This window comes from Mus musculus, chromosome 12 (genome assembly GCF_000001635.26).
Source record: "Mus musculus strain C57BL/6J chromosome 12, GRCm38.p6 C57BL/6J".
Lineage (NCBI taxonomy): Eukaryota > Metazoa > Chordata > Mammalia > Rodentia > Muridae > Mus > Mus musculus.
This window is the reverse complement of record NC_000078.6, coordinates 30,093,324-30,117,633: the sequence shown is the minus strand read 5'-3', so window position 1 is coordinate 30,117,633 and position 24,310 is coordinate 30,093,324. Positions and strand designations below refer to the sequence as shown.

Sequence of the window (24,310 nt, the reverse complement as noted above, 5' to 3'; positions counted from 1 at the left end):
ATAACTTTGAGGAGTAGCCTGCTGGCTTGTCTTCTTAGAGCCAAATGGGTGTTAGGTTGCTTTGCAGAATCATCATGAAGCAATAAGGTAAACAATCACCCCCATACCCGCACACATCCCACACACACTCCTAGCAGTGAAGATGCTTAAGGGGACTGAATGAAGAGGCATTTGACTAAGAGGGAGATGGCAGGTTTTCTCAGAACAGTGACTGAGGCTGTACAGGAAGCCCTGACTTAGATGTTGTGGCTATGGCTGATTGGAAAGATATTCTGTCGGGTACAGATGTCACACAGAGTCTGGTCTGTAGAGAGAATATCTTATGTATTGTATGGTTGCATCGCCTGTCAATTAAAAAGTCTACGGCCTATAGCACAGGCAGGAAATGGGAAGTGGGACATCCAGAAGGTGAAGATTCAAGAATAGAGCCAAGCGCAGGAAGATAAGCCCAGGGAGATATGAGGAGATGGACAGATGGTACCTGAGCATAGATAACCAGCCCCATAGCAGAATGTAGGTTAAAATAAACGAGATATTTTAAATTCATTCTAGTCAGAGAAGAGCCTAGCTATATGGCCAAGGTATTTGTAAATATATTTTGAGTCTGAGTCTTATTTCTGGGAGCATGGGGCTGGGAGGAAGAACCAACTGAATCTAACTTCAATTCTGGTCTGTCTTGTTTATACAGATGCCTTATCAGCAGACATTCTGGGCACAATTGCCAACCTGTCAGGATGCTTGCCTTTCATGCTGCCACCAAGATGTCCTGACACCTGCCTGGCAAATAAGTACCGGCCCATCACAGGGGCGTGCAACAATAGGTACTGTGTGAAGACCCTCTATTCATCATGAGCCTCTCAAGACTTGTTCATAACCACAAGTCACTGCAAAGTGGGCTCTAGATTCATGAACTGTGGCCATCCACCTCTCTGTGTGTCCCATTAGCTCACACTCCAGCTCTCTGCCATTGCTACCCTCATGCTGTGCTATACCCACATAGAGGTGTCAGAGGAGAACGTTTGCTGTTCTGTCTCACTCTTACTTTCTAAATTCCCAGAATGGATTACAATCACCTAGTATCCCAAGCCAGATACTTACCATCTTGGATTTCTCCAAATCTCCTACTGCCTCTAGTATGTTACCAAGACCACCTGCTTCCTCCCACAAACCTGACTGAAGGAACAATTTGAAGGGCATCACCCTTTGTGGCATGTAGCTCTTGCTTCCCTTTATGTATGTGCCCTCTTAGACACAAACCATCACAATGCCCCTTTCCTCTTTGTTAGGGGTTGGTCTGATTCTGTTCGTATTCATATGCTAAATTCTGTACGAAAAGATCTGGTTGCCTCAAGATAGAGCAATTTCCCATATACACAAGCCTTTGTTGTGTAAACCTTACTCCCCAATTTAAAACTATTGGTTAAACAAAACTGGCATCAGCCAATTACTTCGGGAAATCGAGAGAGGTGGAGTTTGAATTACTGGGCAGGAGTTGCACATTGGAACAGCTAGGAGAAGGAAAAAGGAGAAAGAGAGAGGGTGTACAGAAGGGGGAAGGCAGGGAGAACAGGAGGTCTCCATTAGCGATGATGGACCAGCAGCACCTGCCCAAGTGAAATGCCTCCCCAGGACACCAGACCACTGCAGCAGAAATAACCCAGGAACATGCAAACAGCAAGTGTCTGGGGAACACAGTTGGGAAAGGAGCCAGCCTAGTGTTAAGAGAATTAGATTGGGGTAATCCCCAAGTAATTACACAGAGCCTAATAAATAAATCATAGTTTGGGTCGCATTCATTTGAAGCTAGATGGGAATAAACTTAATTGTTATTAATTTACACCTCTTGTCCTCACCCAACTTCAAAGCAAGATTCTAGCTCAGTCTATTCTTGGGGGGCATCCCACCTAGTCCAGACAGATAGTTATATCAATGCTTTGACTATTTCCTTCATGTTTCTCCATTTTTACCCTTCTCTTTACCCTCTCCTAATCTTGGACTCATATATACTCAGGGGTGCATAACCCTGCCTTGATTCTACACAAGTGCTGCATATCAAGGCTGGGTGGAGTTAAAAGAGCATCCAAGAAGTGTGTGGAGTGGGCATGGGTAAGGGATACTATCTGTGGGAAGTGACACCCTTAAGGGGAGACACTGCATACACTCTGACAAATCTCTTCTGGGATTCTTTCTGCTCAGCTCCCAGAAGATTACAGCTCTTTCTTGGGTTCTTCCAACCATCAAAATAGACTGGTGTTAGGTAGTTTCCAAATGTACTAGATGGTCTTGACTGTCTATGTCCAAGGTGTACTACTTCACACTACTGTCTACCTTTTCAACTGGGCAGGTCCCTCTTCCCAGGACCCTGGCTACCTCTATCAGAGTTGACTTCTGCAATCACCATGTAGTTTGAGATCAAGCTGCTTCTGTTGTCTTGCTTTTGGCACATTTATCCTGAGTTCAGCAGTGTGCCTCAGCTCCGAGGTCACCACTTACCCAGGCAACAGCAGGATGCTTCCTTCCTGAGCCCTTCTCTCCAGATTTCCAGTGAGCCTTGGCTTTAGGCACACGCCAGCCTCTATCTTCAGAGCTGGTTGTGTGTCTCGCTGCTATATATCCAACCCCTGGTTGCTGTTATACAACCTTGTCTGTTTTTCTCCAGCCCAGCGTTCCCACTGTGTATACATGAGAGATCTCTCTGGAATTCCCACTAGCCTTGGCAAAAACTTCATGATCCTACCCTTAGGGACTTTACCTGGCATATCCCCTCATTTTTAAGCTCTTGTTAGAATAGTGACTACCGCTTATTATCCTGGGTATTTTCTTTCTGTGGGTCACACTGAGGTTGTCTTAGTTTCTTTTCCTGCTGTGATGGTAAAATACCCTGACAAAAACTGAAGGGAGAGAGGGTTTATTCTGACGTACAGATCTGGGCTATGTCATTGTGGAGAAGTCAGTGGGACAGGATCACAAAGCAGCTGCTCACATTGTATCCCTGGTCATGAAAGAAAGCACTGATCAGTGGTTGCTGCTTGGCTGGCTTTCTCTACTTTATATAGTCAAGGATCCCCTACCAAAGGAATAGGCTCACACACAATTAACATGCACCTTCCCATATCAATATAAGCATGCACAGATATCTACCAGATGATGCTAAGTTCTATCAGATTGATGATCAACACTAACCATCAGAGTGGGCTTCTAATCCATCATCTTACCCGTAGGTTCCTTGTTTGGTAATTTCTGTGACATTTGTAGTGGGAGCTAAGGGGAGCTTTGTGTGTGTCTATATAAATGATGTTCAGTGTATTTAAGACATTGTTGTTTACATGCTGAACTGTGTTAGTGCCTTATCCTGAGCCAAGGAACCTCATGTATGTGAAAGTTTATTGCTGAACTCTGATAATTATGAGAAGAGGGGTATACAGCTGATCCCAGAGGTCGTAACCCTACTAGAAAGACAGAATGCAACAGAAACAGAGACTTCGGTCATATGCTAGGAGCCAATGTGGATCTTACTATCAAAGAATAGCCACCTGGACATTGGCTTTTTCTTTTTTCTTTTCTTTTGTTTTTGTTTTTGTTTTTGTTTTTCAAGACAGGGTTTCTCTGTATAGCCCTGGCTGTCCTGGAACTCACTCTGTAGACCAGGCTGGCCTTGAACTCAGAAATCTGCCTGCCTCTGCCTCCCAAGTGCTGGGATTAAAGGTGTGTACCACCAATCACTGCCCAGATTTTTCTAATTTAATTTTTTTTTTGGAGGTGGGGTGGGTTTGACTTTTTCTACTCAAGGAGTTAAAGTCAGGTGGCTGTGAGGAATGGGACAAAGCAGAGTGCTTTCCCCAGTCACCACCACCTATAAACATGATTCTGATTTGGATCATTGGTTCTTGCTGATCTGATTGCTGTTGGCCTCTAGAAAACACCAGGTGACTGCCCTACTGCCATTGTCTCCTCCACCTCCCAGCTGAAGCTCTGCTGAGCATCAACCATTCCCTTGGTAGAGCTGCTTTGGTTGTCACAACTTGGCTGCAGGAGCAATTTCTCTCCCTGGCCACTGTTTCCTTCCCTGAAAGCACAGCGCTAAGTACTACTTACAAAGGAGCGTATACCACAAACCTGTATCCCAAGGAACTGAAAACTCTATCACGTGCAGGAATGCAAAGGGAAAAAGGCTGGGCCCACCCACACACAACTTCCCTGTGAGTGGGTGTTAGAGACTTAGAATTGCCTGCTTAGAGGGATCCTGAGACTAAGAAGATGGATAAATTCTCAGCCCTTCGATCCAACAGTTGCCTTTCAGAACTGTTTCTCAGACCTGGGTGTTTTATTTACCCATGTAGGCTTTTTCTCTCACCCTTGCTGTAATCTTATTATTGAGCCTTTCCCTGTAAGCTGGAGCCTTCAGCTCTATTTGTGAAGTCCTAACAAAGTGATGACTGTTTTTGACAGCCAGGATTTGTAGAACCACATCTGCTTCCTATACCCAACCCCATGTTGGTTGGGTTTGGGAACCTAGCAGTAGAAAGCATGGATGTTCTGTCGTGTTTTTAAAACAGTCTCCAGGAAAGAGTCTGGAATAAGGAAAGCAAGCTAAGATCCAACTAAATACTGAAGCCTTTGATGTACCTCAATGGGCAGGGGACTCACACTGAAGGGTGAAGAAAAGGCCATAGCAGAACAGGTAAAGATGGTGAGCAAGATGTGTGAACATCCTGCTCATACATGCTTGGCACTATGGTGGAATCCCAAGTATGAGATGGTCCAGAGCCATGTCTCTGGCCTCAAGACTTAAACATATTGTCTGGTTGAAACAGATAAATTGTGTTACAAATACTGTGTGAAAAAAAAAGTGCCTCCCAGAACATAGAAGGGGCATGAGAGACCCCAGAGAGTTCAAGTGAGGCCAGCCCTTCTAACAGAAATAGATTAAACAACAACCCATGTCCATGAGAGCTTGCTGCTGTTTGGCTTTCTCTGCTTTATATCGTCCACGACACCCTATAAGGAGAGATGCCCACCTACCTCCAAGGGCTGTCTTCTACTTAAGGAACTAAATGGAAAAGAAGGGGCATGTGAAGCTCTAGAAGAAGTGAAGGAACACCAAGTGTGGGAGCAAGAGCCCTCCCCTGCAGGTGGATGCAGATTGTGTGGTACTCCTTAGAGGACAGCCTGGGATCCAAAGCTTGGCCCTTGATGGGCAAGTGTGACCCTTCCAATTAGCATGGAAGCAGATGAGGACAGGATAGGGCAGAGCATGCATCCCAAACCTGTGAGATCATGCCCAAGGCCTCTGGAAAAGGACACAGATGAGAATGTGACTCACCCTACCAATCATATGTGTCTTCTGGAGCCTAGTGATAATTGCTATGTCTGTCACCATAAAGTGACTCTTCTGCATCTAAATTCTTTGTTCTTTGCCCCAGACTAGAGCCTTAGAATGTAACTCACCATGCTTTTCCAAGGAGAACAATTCTGGAAGGCTCTCACAGAAAGCAGGTGACATGCCTGTTCTCAGAGTATTCCTGCATCTCAGAGTTAAAGCAGGCTTTTCAGCCTGTGGAAAGCCCTAATGTGTCCTGATGACCTTGTGGTCTTATTACTGCCTTACCACAGTTGACTCAGGGGAGTCTAACCTTAGCCCAAATAATCGTGCCTCCCACTCAAAGACAGACATGTGTCATGGTCTGCAGAGGACGAATCCTACTGAGGACCAGCATGCCAGCTTCTTCCCTGCAGGCTAATCTGTACTCACTCCTCTTCCTGAGGGACACTTCTGTGTAATCGAGTCTAAAGACATAGAAATAATTCCTAGGGGAAATGGCAGACTCTGAAACAGAAATGTAATTGTTGTGTTTCTGTTTCCAGAAGAACTCCCAACTCCATCTGCACACGGAATGCAATTTGTTATAGAGGTTTCTATAGTCATTCCCTGATAGTTAAATGAAACTTGGAGTTTGGTTTCCAAACACATTGTGAAATAATCGAATTCCTGATAACTAACAGTTTCAATTAAGACCATTCCAGAAGGACTAGCTAGCAACAGGTATGACGCTCTGGGGGAGGCCTGGTGATTTCTGGGAATCTACGTGCACAGTAAGTCTTTTCCCCAGATGCATGTCTTCTGGGCACAAATTCACAGGTACCTTTAGTCCCTACTTTTATCATTTGGGTTTTAACATAATTCATGAAATTGTGATACTTTTTTAAGCTTTCCTGAGAGAAATTAACACACTCATCTCCTTTGGGGGAAGTCTATGCATTGATAGTTTTGCTGCTTCACACAATAGCTGTTACAGACATGAACCCATGCAGAGTCCAAGTCATACTTTAAGATTCAAAAGGGAAGATGTCACTTAACAAGGTGCAAACTAGATATTCCAAATCAAAACAATCTTCTGGATTATGTGGGGTATCAGTGAGCCCCAATCAAACTCATTAACCTTAAAGGAAAGGGAGAAGTTGGTGCTGGTATCCGGTAGTACTCTCAGACATGGGTACAGTGGCTCCAGAAGAGAAAAATTTAAACTCTTGAAGAAGGTATAGAAAAGCACATTTCCATCTGAGAGGTCCCAACATGTTTCACTGACCACAGCAATGACAAGCCCACTTCCGGGATGGTTTAGCTGTCTCCAGTGATGCAGCTCTTGTCAGAGGTTCCCCCCACCCCCAAATCAAAAACTAAGTTTCTTCATTCCTCCAGACCAGCTTTTAGAAGTATAGTGAACCCCCTTGGGTCACTCTGGGACCACATGACTACTGAGGTGTGCTGAGCAGTTCTGTGTGCCTGTCTCATGCAAAGCAGTCACCTTCCTCATTCCATATAATTCTACCTTAGTGCATGCCCGTAGAAGTGAGAAAAAAAGCTAATCTTATATATGACCCAGGGCTATTCTGTTGTTTCTCCTATGTGTTTGTGCTGAGTAAATGGCCAGAAAGACAACCAAATGGTATCTCCCAGCACAGCAGCTTCCCTGTTGAGCTGGAAGTCTAAGAGCATCTTTCTTGTTAGAATGTGGAATACTGAGGTGACTACAATACCTGATGCCTAAGTCCAGTCACTGGAGCTCTGATGGGAGAACAGGTACCACTCCCTGGAAAATCACTTTCAGAACTGTTTCTGTTCACGCTGCTGCCAGCATGTTTGAATGGCCGCCATGAACCCAAGCCTAATAAAGGAAGAGCTGACGATGAGTGCAGTATGATACAGCGACTCCACTAAGGATGAAGGCTCGTTCAGCACATGCTCGTGGGTGTTTATGTGGTCCAGAGCCAACGAGAGGCATTCAATAATGTCCATCTGGGGTCCCGTTAAGCAGCTGATCCTAACTGTCCAGGTTCAGCGATATACTGTGTGTTCACAACAGTGTTCTTGAGCACCTAAGACCTCTTAGTGGGATTCTGAAATATAAAAGCCATCAGGTGGAAAAAAGAACTCACAGCAAGGTTGTATAAACATGTTAGTTTGACTGGGTGAAATAAGGCCTCTGAGAGATGTACTTTGTGGAGTTACAGTAAGGAACAGCTGACTGTAACAAATCTGTGCAAAAGGCTGGCTGCCTTCGTGTTGCTAATTAAAAGCAGTACTCCAAATTAAGCCAACTGGTGGGCTAGATGTCAACGAAGTATATTAATAGTAGAATTGTTTTCCGCTTGCTGTCTCTCCAGACGTACAAAAATTATCAAGTCTCTTTGGAGCATTGGCCTGTTACTAAGTAGTCCTCCTGGAATGTTCTTAGGTGAAGCAGCAGACTTGTAAACAATGCAGACTTGTAAACAATGAAGCCTTTCCCCTCCAGGGCCATTTCAAGCAGTTCTTTGTAATGCATAACCAATCCCCGTTTTATCTGCAGAGCATCTCAGACAAAGAAAGGGTTACAAAGTCTATCCACAAGAGTGAGAGTAAGGAATAAAACAAATGTTGAAATACTCCAAAAGATCTTTAAAATCACTAACATGGGCTAGGGAGACTGCTCAGCTTGTAAATTGCTTTCTGCACAGGGGATCAATTGGGTCCCCAGAGTCCGTGTAGATGTCAGGTGCACAGGGCAGCCCATCTATAACCCCAAAGCTCAGGTTGTGGAGACCAGGGATTTCTGGAGCAAAATGGCAAACTGATAGTTTACCAGACTGCCCAAAAATAGAGGACACTGGTTCATTAAGTCATAGGTAACCTCCCTACATGGGAGTTTTCCTTCTAACACAATCTGTAGGGCTGGATTTGTAGATAAATCCTGCTTAAATTTGGTTTTACCAGGGAATGGTTTATTTTTTTTCCACCTCTGGGAATTGAAAGTTTTGTTGAGTACATTAGGCTGGGCTGGCATCTGTGGTCTCTTAGAGTCTGCAGCATATCTCTCCAGGCCCTTCTGGCTTTTAGAGCCTCCATTGAGAAGACAGATCTGCCTTTATGTTACTTGGTCTTTCTCCTTTGCAATTTTTACTATGCTTTCTTTGTCCTGTAGGTTTAGTGTTCTGATTATTATGTGCCAAGGGGACTTTCCTTTCTGGTCCAATCTATTTGGTATTCCGTAATGCTTTCTCCTTTAGGTTTGGAAAATTTTCTTCAATGATTTTGTTAGAAATATTTTCTGAGCCTTGACCTGGGTTTCTTTTCTTTCCTTTCTTCCTATTATACTTAGTTGGTCCTTTCATGGTGTTGCAGGTTTCCTGGATGTTTTGTGCTAGGAGGGTTTTTTTTAGCTTTGACATTTTCTTTGATTGATATAACTAATTTCTTCTATTGTACCTTCAATACCTGAGATTCTGTCTCCCATCTCTTATGTTCTATTGGTGAAGCTTGCCTCTGCAGTTCCTATTCAAATTCCTCATTTCTTTTTTTTATTTCCAAAATTCTCTCAATTTGGGGACTTTTCAGTGCTTGTTTTGTTTTTTATTGATTCTATTTCTTTTCACAGGTCTTGAACAATTTCATTTATTTCCTTCCACTGTGGTGTTTCCTGGATTTCTTTAAGGGATTTCTTTATTTCTACTTTTAGAAACCTCATTTTATACAGGCTTTTAAAAGGTGGTTTTATTTATTTATTTTTTCCTGCGCCTCAGCTCTTAGAGCCTGCTGTCATAGAGCTGCTGAGTTGGTAAAGACTGTCAGTCCTGACTGGTACTGATTGTGTTTTTACACTGGTGTCTAGGCATCGGGTTGGGAAAAGTATTGTTCTAGGTGCTGATACCTGGTCTTGTCCTTGTTGAGTGGGTGTTTTGTTCCTTGGTTTCTGTTTTTACTCAGAATTTTAGGAAAGTGTGTTTTGGCTGTGTGTGGTCTGCTAGAAACTTTTATGTGTACATGGTAGGTGTGGCCACTGTAGGTTCCAGGAAAAATGCGTTTCTGGGAAGTGGGAATTGAGGGTTAGTCCTAAGGCTAGGGGTTGTAAGGGGTTCACAGTGGTGAGGAGAGCAAAGTGTTCCGCCATGAGCTACTTATCTTGGGATAGAGGTAGAGAGTGACGAGAGTTCACTTCAGGTTTGCTCTAAGAATCGATAGAATCGAGCTGGGGGTGAAGCTGGAGGATTGGATCGGCAGGACTGGGAGAAGATAGAACGGATCGGCAGTCAGCCTACCTGTTTTCCTGGCAGGAGTGGTCTGTGGGTTTGCAGGGAGAGCCTGCTGGAGTTAGGGATTGAGATAAAACAAAGGATGGCCAGAGGGAGATTAGGAGGGAAAGTTCTGTGGGGTCCACAGGGGATGTGAGCAGGGGCAGGGAAGGCTGCGTCAGGTGCTCTGTCTCAGAGTTCTGAGAGAGAGTTGGGGATTGAGTTTCAAGGGAAAGACAGGTGGATTAGGTCCGCATTTGTGTTACTTGTTTCCCTGTACTGCTCAGCTGCTGTGTTTCCAGGGAGTACCTGCTGGCTTAGAGGCCTGGTTGCTAGGATGAGTTGGGGACAGAGAAGTTGGAGAAAAAGATAGTCCGGATCTGTTGGGGATGGGATCAGAGAGGAAAGGGAGACTGCAGCAGGCCTTAGATTCAGTTACAGAGCTGGGAGTCAGATTGGGGCATTGAGTCTGGGGGAGCAAAAGGAGAGGTGAGGCTCTGGGGTCAGCCTACTGGCTTCCCTGGAAGGAATGAAGGTTACAGTTTTAAAAGTCAAAATCTCAGGCGTTTCTATGTCAAATTCCTCTCTTTGTGACCTCTCAGGCCGTGAACAGTAGTCACCCACCCACCTTTAACTCCGAAACTCTGCTCTGCCCTTCTGCACCTTTCTGACCTATCCCTCCAATTTCCAGGACGCAGATTAAGTCACTGAGCACAGTTCCCTGTTATGGGGCAAGAGGTAGGCAGAAGTGGCCACTTCCCCCTCTTCAGTAAAAGGGTCTGGGGAAATCCTAGACATGTGAACTTGTAGTCACTAACAGAAGTTTATTACAAAAATTCTTTTTGAGATATACAAGAAAATGAACCTACAAATGAGCTTTCATTAAAATCACTTATTAAAGCCAAAGAAGCCGCACAGTTTGTAGTGTTCTTGCCTAGCATGCACAAAGCCTTGACTTCAAGTGTCAACACCACATACATTGTATATGAACATGGTTAACACATGCTTGTAATCCCACTACTAGAGAGGTAGAGGCAGGAGGATCAGAAATTCAAGGTCATCCATCGTCAATTCAAAGCCAGACTAGGCTACATGAGACTATATCAAAACCAAACATGTACTGGACTATCATAAAACAACAAAAGCCAGGTGGTGGTTCTACTTAAACAAGGCTTGAAAAACATCTGCTTTTCATTGGGATTAGTAGCCAATCATTAATATTTCAATTTCTCAGCTTCTGGAGAAAAATGTGCCAAACAGTATTTAATTATACCCTTTGGCTTAGAGGTGCTGTCCCTGACATACTTAGAGGCAGCTTGGGAAATCAGTAAAGATTGATCAATTCACATTTGCCTTAATGTGGGCCTGAAATATATTTTTACCTAGTTCTGTTTGGACCAAAGAATAAAATCACAGGTCAGTTTGAGTGTAGAAAAATCCTCCTTCAGCCTTGGTGATAGGGCTCATTCTTAGTTCAAAGCAATTAACTTAGAAAAAGATCTGATTTTATTTTTAATTCAAATGCACATACTAATATGTACCCCCTCCGTAGTCTTCTCACTTCTGGTATTTTCCTAGGTACCTTATTTCTAGTAGAAATACCATCATCATGATAAGTACAAGGACCCTGGGTGTGTCTTGATTAAAGTTGTTTAAATATTACAATATTTCAAATAGTCCCTTGGATTGCCCCAAATATCTGTTCTCTGAGTATGACCCCCATAGTACATTCTAGAAGGACAAGTGCCCTACTTTGGAGAGAAACTTTAGGGAGTGTCCTGGATAGAGCAGTGTGAGGCATTTATCAGCAGTCAGAGCTTCTTGAGATAGGATTCCCCCTCAGGAAGGTTAAAGACTAAGCTCCTAGAAGTCACTTCCTTCCACATACCCCAGAGAAATCTATCAGGAAGACCAACTGCTAAGCCCTATCTAGAGACTTAAGAGATGTTCCCAGAGTGTATTATCTTGAGTGAGTTATACTGTATTGAGACCTCAACATTTCTTCATTTTCTTCCATCTCAAACACATCCCTTCATTTGTTTCCACAGAGATCACCCCAGATGGGGAGCCTCCAACACAGCCCTAGCAAGATGGCTGCCTCCTGTCTATGAAGATGGCTTCAGTCAGCCCAAAGGCTGGAACCCTAATTTCTTATACCACGGCTTCCCACTGCCCCCGGTTGGTACTCATTTAGAACCTACTTCAACATGACAAGAACAGGTTTTCCATAATGCTATAAGACTCCTCATAGCCTTGGGGGGGGGGGTTGATGGGTGACTGCTGGGATGATCTATTATTATTTTTTATTTATTATTTATTTATTTATTTTATTTATTTATTATTTTATATATATTATATATATTATTTTATATATTATTATATATTATTTTATTTATTATTTATGTATTTATTATTTATTATTATTATTATCATTATTATTATTATTATCCCATTATGTTCCCAAACTCCAGAAAAAGTTGGAGCCCTGAGGTATAACACCTGTGGATGAGGCACTGAAGGTTAGACACACTCAGCCAATGAGGAGAACAACTGAGACTTAAAGTCACTCTCATCTAATTTTATACCTTTTCTCTTGATAAGCTCTTTAGTGTTCTTAAATAAGTTCTTTTATTCATAAGGTGGAAGACAAGGTTCAGAAATGACCATGCATTCATTAATGAATTCACTCATGCACACAACCAGAGGCATACTGGGGGGGGGGGGGCATGAATGCATTCATTTCCTACTTGTCCTTTGGTCCAACATTTGCCATTGGGTCCATTGATCTACAGCATCAAAACATGGTCCATCTTGACCCTAGTTTGACTCTTCACATCAGTGGATAACTCGGTGTTTGTTTATATGCCACATTCCACAACAGAATGTTCAAAGTGTATGATAAATATAGCAGGTACTCAGCTCAACATAGATAAGACCAGTTACCAGAAGTGAGGAGCTGACTCAGTCAACTGACACCTTCACCATCATAAAGCTCTCCAATCGAGATTCACCCCTGTACATGGGCAGTTTTTCAAGTATCTTTTTAGTGAGAGAGCCAAGTGTTTCTAGTAGTTGGTAAGGACCAGTAGGTAGAGTTGGGTACCAGGGTTCACGGAGAAAGCATAGTATATCTGTCTACCCTTAACTCCCCACCAGATGTTTCCCTTCCTATTGTTTGCTCAACATTGGACCAGTTCGAATCCTGAGGTCTTTTGAGCTCTTTACTGAGACTGAAACTGTACAAATTTGTATTATTTGTTTATATATTATCATCATTTACAAGAATCAGCACTTAACTGTGTTTACATGTAGCCTTTTATTCTTGATTTTATTCGTTTTTTATTTCTTAATTTTTATTCTTTTCTTTCATTTCTTGATTTTATTCTAAAATTAATAAAGTTTTGGTGACTATACTAACACAGATTTTAGATGTTCAGTTCTGTAGGTCAAAAGCCTAAAGTGTCTAAAGTCAGTGTCCCAGGACTGTGTCCTTTGAGAGGCTCTCGTGGGGAATCCCACTCCTTGACTTTCGCACATTTGTTTGTGGTTGGGGTGCTGAGCTTCACACACGTAACACAAGACAGATGCTTTTACCACTTACTATCTCTTAAGCCTCATCTTTCCTAACTTCTAAAGGCTACACGATGGCCTACTCTATGACTCCTCCAACGAAGTCTGCAAGGTGGAATCTATCCATCCATGTCTTCCACCCCAAGTCACAACTCTCTAACAATGGTCAAGAAGGCTCTCAAAAATTAAAGACCCATGTGACCAGACTGAATATCTCTGCATTCAAGCCCAAATGTGTCAGTCTTCCATCTTGGCTCTTCCCGTTATGGCCACAGCAACAGGTCTTTCCAGGGCTCTTCAGAGCCGTGAACAAGAGCCTCACCATGAATTTAAGACCTCAAGGTCTCCATTATTGATCACGGGGCAGTCTAACCACACCACTGCAAGCTGTTCTCTTTACCCAGGTACGGGAAGTGACAAGGCACCTCATTCAAGTTTCCAATGAGGCTGTGACCGAAGATGACCAGTACTCTGATTTTCTGCCGGTGTGGGGACAGTACATCGATCATGACATTGCTCTCACACCACAGAGCACTAGCACAGCAGCCTTCTGGGGAGGTGTCGACTGCCAGCTGACCTGTGAGAACCAAAATCCTTGCTTCCCCATACAGGTAATTTCCCTCAAGTCTTTATTGATTATGAAATGACATGTGACTTTTCAAACACTAAACAGAAAAGCTTAACATAAATGCAAAGTCTCCTTTGCCCCCATCCCCAGGAGCTTTCTACGTATTTACACTCCTTGGACATTCAATGCACTCCTTTTACAATTCCATTTTATGTGTGCAACTTATCCCATCACTCCCACACCATATGGTGTGTATGCTCTAAACAGGTATTGTCACTCAGCAATAAGTATTACTCCTTGCCCATCACCTAATCAACACAAATTTATTTTATGATTTAAGATTCTAAAAGGGCACACGAGCTGAAAGTGACATCTAGTCTCCCCTTTGCCACAGCTTCCCTCAAACTCCTCAGGGACCACTGCATGCCTGCCTTTCTACCGCTCCTCCGCCGCTTGTGGCACTGGGGACCAAGGTGCTCTCTTTGGCAACCTGTCTGCAGCCAATCCGAGGCAGCAGATGAATGGCTTGACCTCCTTCCTTGATGCTTCCACTGTGTACGGCAGCTCCCCTGGCGTTGAGAAGCAGCTGCGCAACTGGAGCAGCTCGGCAGGACTGCTGCGTGTCAACACTCTCCACCTAGATGCTGGCCGTGCCTACCTGCCCTTCGCAACAGCCGCCTGCGCTCCAGAGCCTGGTACCCCACGCACCAACCGCACGCCCTGCTTCCTGGCTGGAGACGGTCGCGCCAGTGAGGTCCCTGCCCTGGCAGCGGTACACACCTTGTGGCTGCGCGAGCACAACCGCCTGGCTTCGGCCTTCAAGGCCATTAACAAGCACTGGAGCGCCAACACTGCCTACCAGGAGGCGCGCAAGGTGGTAGGGGCACTGCACCAGGTATGTGCCTCTGTGCAGGGGCGGTACAGACAGGAAAACCTGGATGCTCCTAAGATGTGTCCGCAGGGCCATTGTGAGCCCAGGGGAGTATCCAGTGGGACCACCATGGGCTTTCTTAGTTTCTGACAGTGTCACCTTGGGATATTTAAGTGGGGATGTCCACAGCACAAGTTTATGTGAGCAAAGTGCTCCTACTACCAGGAGGCTCCTTGTGGCTTTGTTGTCCAAGCACTGGGTCATCTCTAGTAACTGTAAGCCACAGACCTCCTGCACCCTCAACTGTACCCAGAAGTAGACCCTTCAATGGCTGCTGCCTGGTACTTGGAACTCACAGAGCCAAACAGGTTATAGCTCCAATACCCTTAGTAGCAGGCCTGTGAGGTGGGTAAGTAGATGGATTCTGGCTTATTTCTGTTGTGGTAATAATGAAGTTCCTAGTCATTTCTGTCACGTTAAAGAACAGTTGATTTTTCGATCTTTATTTTATGATTCTTTTTAAAAACCAAAGGATCTTAAATGGAGATCCCTGTTGGTCATTGATCAGTTGTGCAAGAGAAAAATCATATTAAAAATCAATGCAGCGCTGATGTCACCATCTCCCTGGGTTGTGATGGAGGACTGAGTCACTTTATACTAACCCCTTCCCATGTCAGGTTAGAACAGGCTCTGTGCTGGGCACTTGACATCATGCCTGTGTCCTCACAGAGACCCTGTGGAGAAGATAGCTTTAATCTTGCCTAGCAAGGAATAGGAAGTGGGTGTTGTCCTCCTGTACATAGCTACAAGAGACAGCCTGGAGCGACTGACCTGCCATGGCCTTGGGCACCTGAGGACCAGGCATTAATCTTTGTGTTGCTGGGAGAATATGAGCGTCCAGAGGACATGAAGGCAGGCAACATTCAGTGCTGGAACATCTTTACCAACCCACTGAAGTAGTCCAACACTCCAGGACGCGTGCATACACGGTAGTGCGCATTGGGTGTCTGTCACCGCTGATTAAGGAGTCATGTGCATGATATATAGTGTGTTAAGGAGTCATGTGCACGGTGAATATGGTATCTGCACTCAGTATGTGTGTGCTTTGTGTGTCTGCGTGGCATTTGTCATGTGAGTTTAAATTGCGCCATGCATCTGTTCTGTGTGTATGTTTCTGTAGTGGGCTGTATTTGTCTGTGTCCATTTATATTCATGTCTGTGTACGCCTATGCTGTGCTGGGTTAGATAAGAAAGTAGAAATGAGTTACACGACGAAACCTTGAAGCTGAGGCGCATCATAAACTCCGAGTGCAAGGTGCTTCGCTGAGCAGCTCTACCTTTGCTTGGCAGGCATGCGTAAACATATACTGTTGTTGTTTTAATCACTGTGGGCACCCTTAGCAGAATCTCACATCAGTATCTATGAAAGGAGAGAACCAAAGCAGCTTTGTATAGTAGCTTTCTAACATGATCAGATCCTCAAAGCCCTGCTGGCCAGACATTGACTTCTTTGTGCAGAGTGGGGTATCAGTCCATGACAAAGGTGCCCCCACCCCCCAAGGCTGGCTTCCCCTCGTCTTGTGAGATGAATCTGCAATGATTCTCTCCCTGGTCACAACTTCCAGACCTGGCCAATGGGGGGTTTCAGTTCGTTTGGTGTTTCCCAGTCTCTGAAGATAAACGTCACAGGGGCAGGGATTCGGGCCCTTACTTCATTCATCTTTCCTAGCAGCTGGAATGTGCAGGCAAGGGTAGCCGCCTCATGAGTATGCACTGAGTTTCTCCAGAGGTGCGAGTCTCAGGGATCATCCCAGAAGTGCCTTTCCCTGCTGCCTCCTTTAGGGATCATATTGTCTAAGTGACGGTTGGCAAGTCATCCAAAGATGGGAGGCTCAGGAGGCTGCCGCACACAGGTCCACAACTGGCCGTTCTCATGTACAAAAATGCTGTGGTGGGGGAGGGCCCTGGTTCCGTGTTTCTCCTTGGTAAAGTTCTATAGTATTTGAGGTGTGAATCACTGCTATGTCCTTACAGGAGCTCAGTAGTTAAAGATGGAGGGTTCAATTCTGCATATCTGAAGAACTTAGCTGACCTGGACGTTAATCATCCAGTGGCCTGTTCTCAATAGGAAAGTGTTAATAACCTCAATGAACAGAAAAGATGCTCTCTAGATTTATGTTATCATCCTCCTCAATCTAGTGTCTCTTCCCTCCTCCTCCTCCTCCTCTTCCTCCTTTTTCCCCACCTCCTCTCTTTATTACATTCCTGTGGGTTGTACTCTTACCTGATGGGTATGTCCTTTCCCATACTTCTGCCTGAGTCTGTGGGCTGTGTCCTTCTTTGGGAGCCTCACGAATCCTATGATGATCTGTCCTAAGGATCCCCAGGCACAATCCCTCCCTATTGCTTAATCTTTAACCTTCAGTTGACCTACAGGTATCCCTGGGCTGTGTTGAACGCCGTCCCTGCTCAGAGAACATCTCTCTCCCCCTCTATAGATCATCACCATGAGGGATTATATCCCCAAAATCCTGGGTCCTGATGCCTTCAGGCAGTATGTGGGCCCCTATGAAGGCTACAACCCCACTGTGAACCCTACTGTGTCCAACATCTTCTCCACTGCTGCCTTTCGCTTTGGCCATGCCACAGTCCATCCACTGGTGAGACGGCTAAACACTGACTTCCAGGAGCACACAGAGCTCCCCAGGTTGCAGCTGCGTGATGTCTTCTTCAGACCCTGGAGGCTTATCCAGGAAGGTATGCCCATCCTCCTGACTTAATCCTACAGCTAAGCACAAGCCAGGGTAGCCCAGCCTGAGCCTTCACCTTCCATGCTAGTGCTATGTAATTTATCAGTATTTAGAGGGAATGAGTATATTCAAAGCCTTTTCCCCATGTGTGTGTGTGTGTGTGTGTGTGTGTGTGTGTGTGTGTGTAAGAGAGAGAGAGAGAAAGAGAGAGAGTTAGTTTCTGTGTGTTTCTGTGTGTCCAGTTGCATGTGTATGCAAAAAGAGGCTGAAGGACAACCTCAGATGTAATCCTTAGGAAAGCAATTCACTTCCTTTGAGAAAGGGTCTTGAATTGACCTGAAGTTCACCAATTAAGCTAGACTGGCAAACAGCAAGCCATAGGAATCCCTGTCTTTGCCACCGCAACACCATAATTACAAGCACACAACCATCACACCCTACAATTACTCCCCTGGGTTCTGAGGAATAAACCTGGGCTCTTGTGCTTGCTGTGCATCTCACTGTACCGACTGAGCCATACCCCCACCTTGCCCCCAACTCCCAGTCCAGCCCAGCGTTCTAAGTTTTTTAAAAGGTGACATGTTTGTGAGAAACGCCTTGACTCGCATCTGGAGCTCTTCAGAGCTCAGGATAGATTATCCAGGTAGAGTATGCTCTCTTTGTGTTTGGAGACAAAGAAGTAAAAGTATCGTGCTGGAGAGATGGCTCAGTGGTTAAGAGCACTGACTGCTCTTCCAATGGACCTGGGTTCAATTCCCAGCAACCACATGGTGGCTCACAACCATCTGCAATGTGATGATGCTGTAGTCATATACATAAAATAAATAAATCTTTATGCCCCAGTACAGGGGAACGCCAGGGCCAAAAAGGGGGAGTGAGTGGGTAGGGGAGTGGGGGTGGGTGGGTATGGGGGACTTTTGGTATAGCATTGGAAATGTAAATGAGCTAAATACCTAATAAAAAATGGAAAAGAAAAAAGAAAAAAAAAAAAAAAGAAGGTGATCCCGAATTAAAAAAAAAAAAAAAAAAAAGAAGTAAAAGTGTCCTGGTGGTCATGCCTCATAGATGGTGCTGTCATTTCTTACCCATTAAGCACTACGCCTGTTCTCTAGTGTGAGAACAGCACTTAAGCTGCAGAGGATGCTGGCATTTGAAAGCAAAAACAAAAACCCAGCAAACAGCAGTAACAACAAAACCCTGCAGCTCTCTGGCTCTTCTCTGGAGGATTGTTTTCATGTTTCCCCACATCTTTCGTTCTGCCCATCCCCACCCCCCATGTTCATCCTGCCCCTCTGATCATTTCTAACCTGGCTCCAAAGTAGGTGCAGGGACAGGTTGGAGAGAAGAGATGATGGCAGCTGACATCATTTCCCTCACCACTGATAATCACATTGCTTTCATGCAGACCATGAGAAGGGAGGTTTAGGGGGGTCTTCCCAAGTCACTCTACCCAGTTCAAGATGTATTATACATTTGCTGTTGTGTGGGGGGTAGAGGGAGGGGAGGTAACCCAAGGGAACTGGCCTCTCAGTAGATGTCATTGCATGTAACTCCAGATTTGTGCAGCTAAGGAGGGCAAGACCTGGGAAGTGGCTGCTTTGCTTCCTTTGAGGCCCTCTGGGAGGATGGCCCAGACTTCAGTGGATTATAGAACAAGGTTTCTGAGAAACTTAGAGTTTGCCAGAGCAGGCCACATCTTACTGCTCCAGGCAGTGGAGGCCAGTGAGTATTTCCTCTGACTCTAAACATTCTGCTGCTGAGAAGTGACTAATAATGAACCCGAGTAACGTGACCTTGGCACATGGTTGGCTATTGGTGGCAGTGTCCTAAAGAACCTGGAAATCTTGGGGTTGCGTAAGGTAATTTTGTGAAGGTGCACAGACATTTACCAGTAAATGCGCCTTATAACTGAGAATCTATCCTGGGTTCCCCAGAACTCAGCAGGGCCCTGGGGACCTCTCTTGATTTGTACGTGGTGCCTTTCAGGTGGTTTGGATCCGATAGTGAGAGGCCTCCTGGCGAGAGCAGCCAAGCTGCAAGTCCAAGGGCAGCTGATGAATGAGGAGCTGACCGAGAGGCTCTTCGTGCTGTCTAACGTGGGCACCTTGGATCTGGCATCACTGAACTTGCAGAGGGGCCGGGATCATGGCTTACCAGGTTGGTCGGGTCTAGAGATGGTGTGGCTCAGTGTGTGCTGAAGGAAGAACTCTCGGGCTCGGTATCTGGTATAAAGTGAAATGTCCAATGCGCTGCCAGTTTCAGAGGAGTAGATTTGAAGGTTTTCTTTGTTTACCTGATTGTTTGGTTAGTGTTTGTGCTTTTAGGTAAGGTTTTGGATGTAGCTCGTGCTAGCTTCGAACTCATGATCCTTCTGCTCCAGCCTCCCAGGTAAGTGGGAGTATAGGTATGTACCAAGCCTGTCACTAACTACATAGCTGTATGTAGACTGACTCCCCTCAAACGCCACAGAAGAGTCTGTGCCTCTATCTGTGAAATGTGTTTGAGATGTCTTTTCTGATGTGTTTCCTTGTATTCTCTGAGCAAAAGTCCCAGTCTGCAAAGGGCTTCCAACTACAGAACTCCAGGACCCTGATGGAGTCAGCACCATGCAAGTCTATGGAGCACTCAGGGTTCCCCAGGAACTACCACACTGATGCCTGGCCTAACCCAGAGGCCCACTCACAGGGCCAGTGTCCTCTGCCCTATGACTATGTGTGAGAAAAGGCCCTATTTGCAGATGCTATGACCCAGGCTGCCATTCTGAAACTGACTGCAGAGTCCAATGCAGTTGATTTCATCCTTCTGAGTCATTTTTTTCCCTCACTGCAGCCTTCAAAGGGACTGTAGCAGCTTGGATCTGGAGAGCATGTATATACTGGGAAGTTATAGAAAGGGTCCCTTCTGTGTGTGCTGGCAGGCCACGTACTCTCTGTACTTCACCCTGAGCTCCGGTGCACTAGCTTTCTCTGAGCTGTTGAAGCCTATTTCTGCTGCTTACGGCCCCTGAGAAACCTCTCTCCCAATATTCAAGTGTAATTCATCTGCTCTTTGTGCTTCAATTGTCCTGAGAGTAAATGATCGTTCAAGTGGATATTTAATGAAGTAACTCCTATATTTCCCCAGCCTCTGCGGCAAGCAGTGGGAATATATGTTTTCATATAAATCAAATTCACTGATTTTATTTTGCTTGCCATGAGATTACGGGATCTGTGAGGGTCTGGCCTAAAGCAGTACGTAATGGAGTCAAAATGCTATGGGACGTGTCAGGACTCAGGAGACAGGAAAGGAGAAAGCTGTCATCTTGCTAGATGGCTCCGGAGAGACATGATTGAGGTGACCCAACTGGAATTAGAGAACAAAGAGAGGACTTCCCAGTGCGCCACCACTTACCAGGTCCAGCTTTGCACAGCAGACACTGAATTGAGATAGAGCAATCTTCTTGACCAGGAAGCTCAGAAGTCATTATTATAAAAATGTAGTATGGTGTTTGGCTGCATCAAATACAATGCAGACACTCCCCCTACACACACACACACACACACACACACACACACACACACACACATCTACATTAAACAGACTCCAGCTTCTCCTGAATCAGAATGGAGGGAGCTGCCATCATCACGCTCCCACCAATACCATCAGATGGCAGCGCTCATAAAGCACAACTTTAAATCTCAGTGGTGATTTTTCCTCACTTTGGCTTTTATTTGCTGTAACCTGTTACCTCTGTGTTTTTCCCTGTAGCTAGGTGCTCCCACACCCCATTCAATGGCTCAGCAAGGCTCTTGTCACTCCAGCATCACTTCCCAGACTCTGCACGGTCATTTCTTCAGATTCTACCTTATCCACACACGGGGTTCACCATGAGTCCCCAAAGTGTTTATCCCATTAATGCCTCGTCACCCCTATGGAGACCTGGCCTAGTCCTCAATGCATTTCTCTGTGTGTGTTTATACAATACGTGCTGAGCGTCTAGGTGCAGAAAGCAGTGAAAATAACACAAGGCAGACTCTGACAGAATGCTGATGGCAGGATGGGCAGGTGAGGGGAATGACAAGGAACTGCTGCCTGCTCAGTGCCTCAGGGTGGAGTCCCACAGCAGACTGTGGCTGGCATCTTCCATCACTGTCAGGAGGAAGAGAGACTTCTGGAAGAAGTCCAGATGAGGAGGATGAGGCCAAAGGCAGCCTGTAAGGAGGGTACTGGAAGATCATGTCATGTATCCAGTGGAGAAAGCAGCCCAGCAGAGCCAGAGCAGTACCTGTAGGGTCAATGGGGAGTGAGAGATGCTGGGACCATGAGGCCAGGGATGGCCTTTTCCAGCAATGATGAAATCATCCTTAAGCAGAGAGAGAATCTGCAGAGGCAGTCACATGAAGAAAGATAGGCATGTACATATGTGTGTTCTGTGTGTCTGAGTGTGTAAGATAGTGTCTGTGAGTGTATATAAGAGAGTGTGTGTCTGTGAGTGTGTCTGTGTAAGAGAGTATGTGCTTGTGAGTGTGTGTATAAGAGAGTGAATATGTATGTATACAATAGAGTGTGTGTCTGTGAGTATATATGAGTGAGTGAGTGAGTGAGTGAGTGAGTGAGTGAGTGAGTAGGTGAGTATAAGAGAGTGTGTGTCTTGTTGTGTGGATATATGTGTATAAGATAGCATGTTTCTGTGTGTGAAAGAGAAACTGTGTGTCTGTGTAAGAGGGTATGTGTTTATGAGTGTGTATGTATGTGTGAGGAGTACATGTGTATAAGAGTATGTTAGTGAGTGAGTGTGCCTAAGAGAGTGTCTGTGTTTATGAATGTATATGTAAAAGTGTCTATGTTTGTATGTGTATGTATGCGTGAGGGAGACAGAGAGACAGAGGGAGAAACAGAGAGAGAGACAGAGACAGAGAGAGGAGAGTCCTAGTGTGCTCCTGCTCTCCACGAGCTCTCAGTGCCCTTCTGGAGCATCCTCAACTCTGAAAGCGGTGTGACCGGCCAGAAGAGTTCTGCAGGGAAAGACTGGCCACTCAGAGTATAACTCCACTAAAGAGTTTTGACCTGGTACCCTTTCTAACTCCAATTCACATTCACCCCAAAACACACTCATTGTAAGAGCCTCAAGTCTATGCTACGTAGTCTGTCCTGTTGAACTCCATAGCACTGACTGTCATGCCACAACAGCAGGGTCACTCTGCAGCAGGGACTAGCAGACAGGGCTGTGTCTCTGCAACCCTGGCTTCCAGGGGTCAGCAGAACCCATGGGTAGACTAGTCAAGCTTAAATCCCTGTAAAGTCAGACCTATGCTCTCTTTCTTGTACAGACTACAATGAATGGAGAGAGTTCTGTGGCTTGTCACGCCTGGAGACACCAGCTGAGCTGAACAAGGCCATTGCCAACAGAAGCATGGTCAACAAGATAATGGACTTATACAAGCATGCTGACAACATTGACGTCTGGTTGGGAGGCTTGGCTGAAAAGTTCTTGCCGGGGGCCCGCACTGGTCCTCTGTTTGCATGTATCATTGGGAAGCAGATGAAGGCTCTGAGGGATGGGGACAGGTCAGTACCTGTGGCAAAGTATATGTGGTATGCACTCTGGGCATAACACAGGGCTCCATATTAGACTTGTATGGAAAAGTAAGGTCTGGGCTCAAGTGCTTAAGTGACCCTGAACAGGTTTTCTCTCAAATGTTTCATCCTTGATGATAAAACGAAGTTGTCACCACACAAAAGGACCACAAGACATAAAGAATATCTTGTTCACTTAAAAACATGACCATTGTTTTCCCATATTTCTAGTCATAAGGTTGAAAAGGCATATAACTCAAATTGTGACAACCTACAGCTTCCATCTTTGACCATTCACTGACACCACGCATACTGAATGGATGGGCCTGCCTTGGTGCCCGTGTGGATCCCTGCTAGTGCCCTGGAGCAGTCTCCAGCCAAACAGACTCATTCCTGCTTCTCTACCATGCCTCGACCTCCATCCCCTCACAGTTGCCTGTCCTTGCACTTCCTCCTTCCTCCTTCCTCCAATTCAACCTAAAATTCTGTACTTCCTGCACCCAGAGGAGGTTAGGGAAGCAGAGTCATTTATCAGTGTGCCCCATGGTATGACACCATAGAGTGACCAGCAGAGTGTAAACCATGAACCATTACAATTATGGAACCACACATTAAAAACCAAGGAATCATTTCTTTCTGGTATCTTTTAAGTAAGCAACTCTATCTATCTATCTATCTATCTATCTATCTATCTATCTATCTATCTATCTATCTATCTATCTACCTATCTATCTATCTATCTATCCATCCATCCATCCAATGTATATGAGCATACTGTAGCTGTCTTCAGACACAACAGAAGAGAGCACTACAGGTGATGGTTGTGAGCCACCATGTGGTTGTTGGGAATTGAACTCAGAACCTCTGGAAGAGCAATCAGTGCTCTTAACCTCTGAGTCATCTCTCCAGCCCTCATTCTGGTATTTTTAAAAGTTCCCACATACTGGATTCTCACTCTGCCTGCCTCCTCCCTCCATCCATCCCTCTCTCCCCATTAGAGTGCTTTTCAGGCATAGCTCAGATTTTAGCCACGTCCTTCATACTCTTTCATTGCCTTTGCTAGAAATGTTAGCCATTAATTTCTAGGATACAGCATTTCTCACACCTACAACACCTGGAAGAAATCCTGGAAGTTTTTTTTAATCTTCCTTGAAACTGTATCTTTAGAAAAATGATGTGGCTTGACATAATTAGGACAGGAGAAGACACGAGCTTGGTAGGCAGCTCATTTCCTAAGCTCCCTTGAGTATGACATGGCTTTTGGGTCATATTCAATGCCAAAGTCCAAGAGCCTCTGGCAGATGTTAGAGTGATGCTGGGATTTTTCACCCTAGTGTTTATTACTGGATGTCTCCAAAAAGCAAAACTCCAGTCAACCATGTCTCTGATGCCTGATTCTCACGAGCCCTGTGTGTTGTGGCTACCCTATAACAGGATTCTCCATGG

General features: G+C 45.1%; 1 protein-coding gene across 4 annotated transcripts in view; it reads left to right on the top strand.

Moving 5' to 3' along the window:
* Tpo (thyroid peroxidase) overlaps positions 1-24,310 on the top strand; it is a 78,326-nt gene that overhangs the window by 15,351 nt on the left and 38,665 nt on the right. For all 4 annotated transcript variants that reach the window (XR_003950045.1, XR_872405.2, NM_009417.3 and 1 more), the window contains exons 5-11: positions 689-821; positions 11,598-11,727; positions 13,524-13,730; positions 14,082-14,582; positions 17,057-17,315; positions 19,295-19,465; positions 22,618-22,855. Coding sequence is in view for 2 of the 4 variants with exons in the window: in NM_009417.3 (NP_033443.1) it covers positions 689-821; positions 11,598-11,727; positions 13,524-13,730; positions 14,082-14,582; positions 17,057-17,315; positions 19,295-19,465; positions 22,618-22,855 (1,639 nt within the window). In the remaining 2 variants the exon portion in view is untranslated. The remainder of the gene's footprint in view (positions 1-688; positions 822-11,597; positions 11,728-13,523; positions 13,731-14,081; positions 14,583-17,056; positions 17,316-19,294; positions 19,466-22,617; positions 22,856-24,310) is intronic.